At 42.9% G+C, this 12,031-nt stretch overlaps 1 protein-coding gene across 4 annotated transcripts in view; it reads right to left on the minus strand.

The window, feature by feature from the left end:
• The window catches only part of gpm6bb (glycoprotein M6Bb), a 208,380-nt gene that overhangs the window by 8,414 nt on the left and 187,935 nt on the right, over positions 1-12,031 (minus strand). For all 4 annotated transcript variants that reach the window (XR_015080772.1, XM_086006282.1, XM_086006281.1 and 1 more), the window contains exons 5-6: positions 2,382-2,455; positions 2,119-2,184 (exon numbers count right to left, since the gene is read on the minus strand). Coding sequence is in view for 3 of the 4 variants with exons in the window: in XM_086006282.1 (XP_085862408.1) it covers positions 2,119-2,184; positions 2,382-2,455 (140 nt within the window). In the remaining variant the exon portion in view is untranslated. The remainder of the gene's footprint in view (positions 1-2,118; positions 2,185-2,381; positions 2,456-12,031) is intronic.

A 12,031-nucleotide genomic window follows, 5' to 3' on the forward strand; every position in this document is an offset into this window, starting at 1 on the left:
TCCCTTTAATTTTTGTTCACTGCGTGAATACCAGGAACTTTTTCTTCTGCTAAATGTTTGCCGTGAATATATTATTAGAGTGTCATTTTTCAAAAAGATCCAATGAGGCTGACAGGCCAAAATTAACTTTATACTGCTACAGTTATGAAGAAAGTTGGTGATGATTTTCCTTATTTTACGGTGTTGAAAAAGTAATAGACCAATATATTGTAGTTAACTGCACAGTTTAGATCCAACTATCAAATTCTGATCGTGTTTAATGAAACAACTGAACTTAGAACTTAAAGGCCTAGAAATTCAGTGGGCTGCGCCACCAGTTAGCGCCCAAAGAGTGCACTTAGTGGATTTAGCGCTACTGGCCACGCCTCCTGCGAAATTTAGTGGGGCACTAAGGGCGGCGTTAGCCTGTAGCGCTGCGCCCCGCTACCGCCCCGATATTTGGTCATGCCCCCTGCTGTAATTGCGACCGGTTCAGGGGGGCCTACCTGTGGCGATAGTGGCGCTAATTAAAGGGGAGGTGCAGGGCGGCCATTTTTTTTGCTGGCCACCTGCCAGCACCTCCTAAGCCCCCCTCTTCTCCTGAGTGCCGTGCTCTTTTGCCGGCACTCGCGATCTCTGATCGCGCTGGTGCAGGCCTGCAGCGCGCCGTGCCGCAGCGTGTGGCACTGCGGCACGTTGCGCTGCGATATTCAGTTGCAGCGCCCCGCTTCCGTTTGGGGCGCTGAACCTGAATAGCGCAAGCGGCTCCGTTTGCAGCGGTAATTCCGGCGCCCAGGCAAGTTTGGGGCGCCACTGAATTTCTAGGCTAAACTGTTTCTGGTGCAGCCACTCTGTTTTTTTTCATTTTAACATTTCTTAAAAATAACTTGTGCTCTGTCACCTTTCTTATCTTCCTGCTTCCCACCACTATTTTTTATCTTGTGTAATCAACGATATTATGGACTCATCAGGAGTCATTTTAATCTCCAAAATGGACGTGTTCGAAACCCGGCAGCTGAAGGGAGGCAAGAAAGGCCGGATCCAACAGGTAAGTGCCTTTACAGCACTGCTTGTGGGCCAGAAGGAGCAGGAGTGCTTCTCCCCAGCCCCCCAAGCAAATCTATTTCCCACTCCACGTGATCGGACATCCCCACGATCTCTCCTCCCACCTTTCCGCTCCCTGGCTGCAGCCTGCTGCTGCAGGCCTTCCCACCTGACAGCCAGCGAGCCTCTCAATCTGGCTGGCTGCCAGCCGGCCGCGAAACGAAATCCCCAAATTTAAATTGGCCCCTGTCGTTAAATTCAGCAGGGCCTCCAGGAAACCCGTACTTCCAGGTTTCCTGGCCACTACACCTGCCTCCCTGTAAATATCAGAGCCAATCAAGTCCATGATTCAGAACATGTGAGAAGTTTGGAAGTGTGTGAATGAGAAGGAGTGGGAAAGTATGCAAGAGGAAGATTGTAACTGAGAATATGGGGGTGAATTTCCTTAGGCTTCTCCCACTGAGGAAATTCCTGGTGTGTGAGAGGAAGTTTGTGAACCTGTAGTATGTGAGACAAGGATTGTGAATGTGAAAGAATATGTGAGAGGTGGATTGTGAATGTGAGAGCATCCAAGGAAGACTGTGAATGAGAGAGTATGCGAGTGGATTGTAACAATGCGGGTGTGTGTGTGACAATGCACCATTTTTCTTGCACACTTCTCAATTTTCTATAGGTGCACGCCCAAACCCCTAGAATAACCACCTACTCCTTCCGGAGGGCAGTTCTTGCAGAGGTGTCCCAAACAGCTTGAGCTGGCTCTGTACAGGGTATATCAGTTTGGGTATTGTTTTAGGGACAATCCCAGATAGTCATCAATCTCCTTTCCCCCTCCAAAAAGCATACTTCTTGCCCTTCCTAGTGTTTCCTTGACTCCGAGTATCCTGCATAGGTCCTTAACAAAACACAGTTTACTGAATGAAATGAAAAAAGCCATTACTGCAAGCAAGGACCTGTGCAGTGACCACTGCATCAAGCATTTCCAGACTGTAATGGAAAATCGTAAGGGGTCCCTGATTTGGAAAAGGATTAAACAGACTTTAAAACAGGAAATAATTTGTAAGAGTGCTCAGTCTAATTAGATTGCACCTCACTCACCAGTGCAATGACAGTAGCACCAGCTCCAGCACAAGCTACGATGAACAGATGATAGGACAAATCAAACTGGGAAAAAAAAGAAATAAAGTTAACCACATTTTCAGCTACTTTTTGGGCTATCACAAACATCTTTGATTTTTCAAAATAATTTTAAGAGCAATGTTTAAATTGGCAAATGAGTTGCTGATATTGTTTGAGCATATTTTTCCTGCACAATGTCTCACGCATACAGAAATATACTTTATATTCTCTAGTTAGGTTACCTCGGATGTGTTGCAGATAGTGGTTAAGGTTGAGCCACAGGCTTTCCCAGGTGAGGCATTCCAGGGTATAATACCTGACAAAGCAACCAAAACAAAAGTCAAGTCACTAGTATCCTGTCATTTGAAATCCGATAATTTTCACATTGCCTAATAAACCTCTCTTGTTCTTATTTATGGAAAGATGGTGAAATAAACTAAAAAGAATCTGCCAAATAATGAACAGTGGGTTGTTCTGCCATTTTGTTAAAAGTATAACATGGTGTGATATATATATAATCTCGGTCCTGCCTTGTTTTATTAGATAGTAAATTCAGCAAAAGATCTGTAGAAACTTCAGCATAATATTTTTCTGACTCATTTACAAAGCACCTCAATTCTGAATCAAGATGTTCTTTAAGCTGCAATGGCCCTGAATTTGCGGTCAGCGGTGAAGAAAGCTGGCCACAAAGATGTAGTGACCTCTGTGGCATGAATTTCAGCTGCGCCAAATCAAGCGAATCCTAAGTGTCCAGCAACAGTGATGTCATCAAGCTGGCTAAGCAGCCAATCACATTGAACAATTCTCACAGACAGCAAACCAGGAAGTAAAATGCACATTCTAATTTACTTTTTATAAATGTTAGAGAGCGCGAAATAAAGATTGGGATATATACATATGATTAAGATAGAAGCTGAAATATAAAAAAAAAATTTTAAAAATTTTAATGGAAAAATTTGACATTCCACAAATATAAAATTAGTTTTTGAAGGCCAGAACGGTTGTTCAACAGTCAGTACGCTGTTAAAAACCTACTTACGCCTCTTTCAACAAGGCTTTAAGTTTTAGGGATTTTTTTTAACCGATATTCCATTGTCCTTATGTGATTTCAACTGATTGCTGGCTCTGGGGAGTTCCGCAGTGAATGACTGACTGCAACTTCAGGATTTCTGCGTTTATCTGCGCATGCGCTAAATCGTGAAGTTGCGGTCAGTTTCAGAGGGGTAATGACGGTGAATGCTAACAGTTTTGCCATCATTACCATCGCAAAATCCAGGCTATTATGTTAACATATATTCTACTGAGGCGAAATGAAAGATCCAAATCAGGTTTATCCAAGGTTGATTCAAATTGCTGAGATTTGCAGAAGTGTTGTAATCAGTCGCACAAGATAGGTTGTACTGCTCCATAGTAACTGGATATGTAATTGTATAATTTACAGTTCAATGTGGAATAGTAAAAAATTCAACAGAAATGTGAATTTTTAACTGCTATGTAAACAGAAGATCTGGTTTTAGTCTAAGAGAGATCTTAGACACAAACAATTGCAGGAAACCACCGTTAGCATCCATTCTATTTTCAATGTCAAAAAGAAACCTTCAAAATCCTGGGAGGGGAGTTGAAGTAGTTCTACCGCCAGCTCATGAATGCTCATACTGTTTCCACAGAAGACTGAGGTTCCAGACTAAACAAGCTATCTCTTCCAGTTTCAGCAGAGATCAGTTAGAAAGAACCATAAGGCAAGGCTGCTCTGATCTTTCTGGTGTCATGCTGATCAGTGGCCAGGTTAATGCAACACTCAATAGCAAGGTCATGTCCAGAATGGGCATAGATTTTGGTGTTCTCTCTCAGGGCACCAACACATCTAGACCCTCCCACCAGCTCCCTCTAATGCTTGCATGGGTGCCACAAAGCACACAGGCTGAGGCTGCCTACACAGTAGCAGAAGTACCTGCAGTAGGTCTACCTCAGACACAGCTAGGGTACAAAGAACCTCTGGTGCAGCCTAACATAAGAAATAGGAGTAGGCCATTTGGCCCCTCGATCCAGCTCCGCCATTCAATAAGATCATGGCTGATCTGATCTTGGCCTCAATTCCACTTCCCTGCCCGCTCCCTATAACCCTCAACTCCCTTATCGTTCAAAAATCTGTCTAACTCCACCTTAAATATATTCAATGACCCAATCTCCACAGCTCTCTGGGGTAGAGAATTCCACAGATTCACGACCCTCAGAAGAAATTCCTCCTCCTCTCCGTTTTAAATGGGTGACCCCTTATTCTGAAACTATGCCCCCTAGTTCTAGATTCCCCCACGAGGGGAAACTTCCTCTCTGCATTTACCTTGTCAAGCCCCCTCAACATCTTATATGTTTCAATAAGATCACCTCTCATTCTTCTAAACTCCAATGAGTATAGACCCAACCTGCTCAACCTTTCCTCATAAGACAACCCCTTCATCTCAGGAATCAACCTCGTGAACCTTCTCTGAACTGCCTCCAATGCAAGTATATCCCTCCTTAAATAAGGAGACCAAAAGTGTACGCAGTACTCCAGGTGTGGTCTTACCAATACACTATACAGTTGTAGCAGGACTTCCCTACTTTTATACTCCATATCCCTTGTAATAAAGGCCAACATTCCATTTGCCTTCCTAATTATTTGCTGTACCAGCATGTTAACTTTTTGTGTTTCATGTACAAGGACCCCCAGATCCCTCTGTACTGCAGCATTTTGTAATCTCCATTTAAATAATCATTTGCTTTTTTATTTTTCCTACCAAAGTGGATAACCTCATATTTTCCCACATTATACTCCATCTGCCAAATTTTTGTCCACTCACTTAACCTATCTATATCCTTTTGCAGATTCTTTGTCCTCTTCACAACTTGCTTTCCCACCTATCTTTGTATCATCAGCAAATTTGGCTACAGTACACTCAGTCCCTTCATCCAAGTCATTAATATAGATTGTTAATAGTTGAGGCCACAGCACTGATCCCTGTGGCACCCCACTAGTTACAGTTTACCAACCGGAAAATGACCCATTTATCCTGACTCTCTCTTTTCTGTTAGTTAGCCAATCCTCTATCCATGCCTATATATTACCCCCAACCCCGTGAGCTCTTATCTTCTGCAGTAACCTTTTATGTGGCACCTTATCGAATGCCTTCTGGAAATCCAAATACACTACATCTACTTGTTCGCCTTTATCCACCCTACTCATTACATCCTCAAAGAACTCCAGCAAATTTGTCAAACATGATTTCCCTTTCATAAAATCATGCTGACTCTGCTTGACTATTATGATTTTCTAAATGTCCTGCTACTACTTCTGTAATAATGGACTCCAGCATTTTCCCAATGACAGATGTTAGGCTAACTGGTCTATAGTTTCCTGCTTTTTGTCTCCATCCTTTCTTAAATAGGAGCGTTACATTTAGTTTTCCAATCTGCTGGGATCTCTCCAGAATCCAGGAAATTTTGGTAATAACCTGCCGCCTTCACTCTTGTTCCTTCTCTTACAAAAATCACGATATAGAAAGTGCCCATGAAGCAACCCATTGTGGCTGTTGATTTTTTTTAAAATACAGCAACAAGACAATTACCACAAAAGCTCCATAAAGACAGTGCAGAAATGGCCTATGTTTACTGAATCTCCTTCCTGGGAGCTTTAATTGAGCTTCCATTTACAGCTTTGTCCTTGGTAAAGCTGGATGTCCATTTTGTATGAGTTATATAAAAAGAAAACTTGCATTTATATAGTGTCTTTCACAACCTCAGGACCTCCCAAAGTGCTTTACAGCCAATGAATTTGTTTTTGATGTGTAGTCACTGTTGTAATGTAGGAAATGCGGCAGCCAATTTCGCATAGCAAAGTCCCACAACAGCAATGAGATGACCACCAACTAATCTGTTTTTAGTGATGTCGGTTGAGCGATAAATATTGGTCAGGACACCGGGGAAAACTCCCCTGCTTTTCTTCAAAATAATGCCATGGGATCTTTTATGACCACCTGCACTGAAGTATTAGCCTGGATTGTGTGCTCAAATCTCTGCAACTTGAGCCCACAACCTTCTAACTCGGAGGCGAGAGTGGTACCACTGAACCAAGGCAAACACCTCAATGTGATACACACACAAACCGCCAGAGATTGTGTGCACATCAAAATGATATCACTGCAACTTCATTTAAATATTACAGTGACATTCCTCCCTTTTTCAGGACAGTGCTTCCTGCCCCCAATAAATTCAGTGCCACAAATACTCGATGTACAGAATGGGCAGGATCAAACCGGATTGATCACACCATTCTCTGATCAGTAACACCCACTTTACACCCAAAAAGTAGACGTTAAAGGCATCAAGGGGTATGGGGAGAGAGGGGTTCTGCCATGATCGTATTGAACGGCGGAGCAGGCTCGAAGGGCCGAATGGCCTACTCCTCCTATTTTTCTGTTTCTATGTTACTAATTGGAAAACCAGTTGTGGTCTTTATACTTAAAAGATACTTTAAAAATATTTAGAGCTGGGACAGAGGAGTCCATGTTTCAGATTGTCAAAACTATGAAGAAAGGCTAAGGAAGTTGCATCCACTCTAACTCAAAAAAGAGTTGTCTCCCAATCCTCCTATGCTATGAATTTTAAAACCTCATCTTTATTTAGAAAACCCTCCATGGTCTTGTTGCTATCCTCCATCTGAAATCCCCCCTCCCTAATACTCCATTCTTCTGACGCTGGTCTTGGGTGCATCCCACCACCTTAGTCCCTTGGTGGCAGAGCTTTCGGTGGTCTCTCTCTCTAACTCGCTCTCTAAATCTCTCCTCTTCTTCACCTCCCTAAACCCATCTCTCCAACCAAGCTTTTGGTCACCCCTCCTAATATCTCCCTTCCTGGCTCAGCCTCCATTTCCATTCCCCAGTGATCTTCTCTGTGCTCCAAGTAAATGACTTTTACAGTCAGTCAGTCAGTCAGTCACAACATCCCAAAATGAGTCTATTCAAATAAAATATATGAGTGACTGGTTTATGATACCTAAACCTTGAGCCAAGAAAAATATTTCAGGTTTGCAGTTCTTGTATTCCGTTTTGTAATGAATCTATTTGCCATCTCTAATCCTAACATTTCCCAAACCGCTTTAAAAGCAGATGACAAAGTAAACAAAGTATTCCAGATCTCGTTAAACTCACACTTTTTAGATCAGTACACAATGTATAAATATATAATAAACTATCTATTATTAATTTTAGCAAATGCTGCAGCGGTTTATTAATTTTCAGAAAAGCTATCTTGTTATTCTGTTGGAGAACCAGACTCTTTCAAAACTATTAAACTCAGAATTCTGACTGGAATCCTAGGGCTAGCGGGTGAAGCATTAAAGAAAGCCCTGCTATTCAAAGGGAGCATCACAACAGCTGAACAATGGTGCATTATTCTAAGAGACTGTTAACCAGTGATGCAAAAATAGAAGCAGTCTATTGTGAATCCAGATTTTCACATTAGACAGCCCCTGAGGGCTGTTCGACTTGAATTCCTTCAGTTTCAATGTACAGTACTCACTGCATGTTTGATGTGAAAATGTATTATTGTTCTGTCCTTCAAGGCATATGGAATTTTATTTTTTTAATTGATTGTTAATGCAACAGGAAATGGAAGTCTGGTATATAATAAGCAAAACTGCAGCTGCTTTCAATCAGATGCAGAAAAAAAATCCCCTGAATAATAATGGCTGCTGGTTTGGAAATGTTGTGTTATCTACAGTGAGGCATTAAAATCTACTTGAAGAAAAACTGATTTCTTATAGTTTTTTTCAAAATATAGCCACACGTGCTGTTGTTTTATGGCTGTGGCAAGACAAATATCTTGCACCAATCACTGTAATGTGATATTATTTCTGGGTATTTTAATGAGCTGCTACTTCTTGCTGCAGTCTTGCCATGTACCCCATATGTGGTCCTCACATCCCCTGTGGATCAGAAGCTGCAGCCCTGCATAGATTTCAGAACCTTTAGAACTCGTGCATTCTGGAGTGCTAGTGCCCATAGCAGTGTAGTTCTCGCCCGAAGGCACTCTGGAAGATGCTATTATACACCAGATTGGAAGATGCTATTATACACCAGATTCCAAATTAACTATCTAGATTTATTTACAGGATTTTTTTCTTTAAATGTGGGTCATGTACAAAAGAGCAGTTTAACACTACACTCTGCTCAAATAGCAGTGAATATAATGAAAGTATCTTCACCACCTGACTATCACCCACCAGCACAAGTTCAACTCCATTTCCCTCAGGACCGCCCTGTGATTGAATCCCCTCTGTCCCTGCCTCTCCAGTCTTTCTGCTAGTTTCAGTATCCGGCAGCAGACGTAAATGTCCCATTTGCCTTTGCAGTACAGTATGCAGACGACGCTTGCGTCTGCGCTCACTTGGACGTCGAACTCCAAACCATCGTCAACACCTTCACCGAAGCATACGAGAGCATAGGTCTTACACTAAACATCCAAAAGACAAAGGTCCTCTACCAGCCTGCCCCCACCACACAGTACTGCCCCCCGATTATCAAAATCCACGACAAGGCCTTGGCCAACGTGGACCACTTTTCATACCTCGGGAGCCTACTGTCAACAAGGGCAGATGTCGATGACTAAGTCCAACACCGCCTTCAGTGTGCCAGTGCAGCCTTTGGTCGCCTGAGGAAGAGAGTGTTTGAAGACCAGGACCTCAAACCTGGCACTAAGCTCATGGTCTACAGAGCAGGAGTGATACCCGCCCTGCTGTATGCCTCAAGAGATATGGACCATGTACAGCAGGCACCTCAAAGCACTGGAGAGGTACCACCAACGCTGCCTCCGCAAGATCCTGCAAATCCATTGGCAGGATAGGCGCACCAACGTCCCTGTTCTCGCTCAGCCCAACATCCCCAGCATCGAAGCTTTGACCACGCTCAATCAGCTCCGATGGACGGGCCACATCATCCGCGTGCCTGATACGAGACTCCTAAAACAAGCGCTCTACTCGGAGCTCCGACACGGCAAGAGAGCCCCAGGTGGGCAGAGGAAACGCTTCAAGGACACCCTCAAAGCCTCCTTGAAAAATTGTAACATCCCCACCGACACTTGGGAATCCCTGGCCCAAGACTGCACAAAGTGGAGGAGAAGCATCCGGGAAGGCGCCGAACACCTCGAGTCTCTTCGCCGAGAGCAAGCGGAAGCCAAGTGCAAGGAGCGCACGTCAACCCAAGCACCCCACCCACCCACCCCTTCAACCACCGTCTGCCCCACCTGTGACAGAGACTAGGTCCCACATTGGACTCATCAGTCACCTGAGAACTCATTTTTAATGTGGTTCCCGAGGGACTGCCTAAGAGAAGATTTGCCTTTGGAATGACTGGAATGGATACAGAATTCCGGGTAGACATCAAATTATGCATATTAATGTTACAGGCTTGATTGTATAATTTGTTCCTTTGATAGTCCCGTTTCCAGTTTCAAACTATACAATCAAGCCTGTAACATTAATGCTGCCGGATACTGTAACTAGCAGAAAGACTTGAGCGACAGGGACAGAGGGCATTCAATCACAGGGTGACCCTGAGGGAAATGGAACGGGACTTATCTTGCCCAAAGCTCGCCCAGAAAATCTTCCTCGCTCAGTTAGCACATTAATAATATTTGGAAACCAAAGACAAAAGCCACGGCCTGGAAGCCAGACATGTTGGAGCCGAGTGACCTGCATAGACCTTCCCCAGCCTTAGCTTTACATTTATACAGAGCCACAACGTGAACAGTGGCGCAGGACCTACGGACGGAATGACTGCAGTCAAGTGTGACAAATGGTTTGTGTGTGTGTGTAGGAGTGCAAGGATCAGCTGGAAAGGTCCCATGCCTCGGATTGCGTCCATCATTAAGGGGCCCTCTTACCGCCAAAATATTTTTTATCCTGTTAGAGGAGGTTGAGAGGTGTTCATGTATCCATTTATTTTAAAGAGAGTCTCATCACTTTAAAAAAAATCTTTCAGTTACGAAGAATTCTCATCAGTATCCTTTTTCTTGACCCATCCGTTTCTATAGCCTTTTTATTTAAATGGAGAGAGCTGATGACTTTCTCAGGTACTACCTCAGAAGAGTCAAATGAAGGCCACTGTGAAGGATCTGAATTATTCTTAGTAAAGATACAGTCATAAATAAATCATAAGCGGCTGATTCAGCATCAACTGTGCATGCTAATTCACCTCCATTTAGACTGTCTGGCTCAGTGCAGTTGAAATTATCTTGGTCAGTAACACAAAATGGGCCATACTGAATCAGGAGCCTATTTTGCACTTCCCTTAATTTTTATTTTCCGACCCCCGTTTTGCACACCACCCAACACCTTCCACAGTATCCCTTCGAGCCAGAAACCCTAATGAGGTCATCAGCATTTACAGTTTTTTTTTTTTAAAAAGGACTGATGTCACTATTACTCAGAATTCTTTGAATTTTAAAAGTGATACTGAATCTCCTAATAAGTCTTTTAGGGGATGCACAGATGGAAGAAGCATTCCATGAAAAATATTAGAGGTGCCTCTCTGTGGGGTTTAATGCATATTACATGAAACCTTCAAGGGAGGATTGGGAAGAATTAGTTGAGTTTGGGCCTGGAATAAGTTGTTTGGGAGTGATGGCTTTCAAGCCTGTGGTACCCTTCCATCTTTTTGGAGATACACCATTACATTTTAACTTTTATATTCTCTATCTCTTGCCATAAACCCCAGTATTCTAGTAGCATTTTTTAATGACCGTATCCACTTGAGGTGCTTCTTTTAAGGTCTTGTAAACCTGAAACCCCACCCCCACCCCAGATACCTCTGCTATTCCACATCATCCAACATAATTATTACTTTTTTTTAAACCAAATTGTACCACCACACATTTACTAACATTGAATTCCATCAGCTACTTTCTTGCTCATTTCAGAATCTTTTCAATGTTCCCTTGCACCTCCCTTTAATACTCAATTAGTTACTACGCCTTCTATTTTACTATCGCCTGCAAATTTGGGCAACACTCCTTCGAGCTCTGTATCCAAATCATTCACGTACATGATGATCAGAAGTGGTCTCAGAACAGAACGTTATGCGATACTGTTATCCACTTTCAACTCCTGCTCTCTGTTTCCTCCCTTCTAACCAGTTTTTAAATCCAATTTTCTACCTGCCCCCAATTCCATACCCCTTAATCTTCTCCAATAGTCTCTTGTGTGGTACCTGATCAAAGGTTTTCTGAAAGGCCATCGATACCACATCCACCGTATTTATGCCATCCACCATATCTGTCACCTCCTCAAAACCCTTATCTGTTTTGTTAAGCACAATCTTCCTTTCTGAAATCTGTCTTGGCTGATTCTAATTATTTTGTCTTCATCTAGACATTTAATAATTCCATCTTTGATTAAAGATTCCAACACTTCCCCTACCACAGATGTTAACTGGTGAGTAATTACCCAGGTTAGTTCTGTCTCCCCTTTTGCAAATGGGTACTACATTGACTGCTCTCCAGTTCGGCACACATCCACTCTCAACAGAACATTGAAGTATCATTTCTAGGGCTTCCTCCATTTCTTTCCTCATTGCCCTCAGGATCTTTGGATGTATCCCGTCACGTCCCAACCAATGTTCCCTCTTTTTTTTGGGTGCTGCGCAGCCCATTCACAGTGTGAAACTTTACATTGAAAAAGCCGGTCCTGGGCTGCACGGGACCAGCATAGGGAATGTTGGTCCCAACACTTTGTCCTCCTTTAGCTTAACTAACTTCTCTAATACTTCCCTTTTATTTATTATTATATTTCTCATCTCACTTTTAACCAATTCTGGATTTACATACTCCCCGCTATCTTTTTTGCAAACAGTGAAGTGAG

This window comes from Somniosus microcephalus, chromosome 14 (genome assembly GCF_052327205.1).
Source record: "Somniosus microcephalus isolate GS21.2 chromosome 14, FLI_Smic_1.0, whole genome shotgun sequence".
Taxonomy (NCBI): Eukaryota; Metazoa; Chordata; class Chondrichthyes; order Squaliformes; family Somniosidae; genus Somniosus; species Somniosus microcephalus.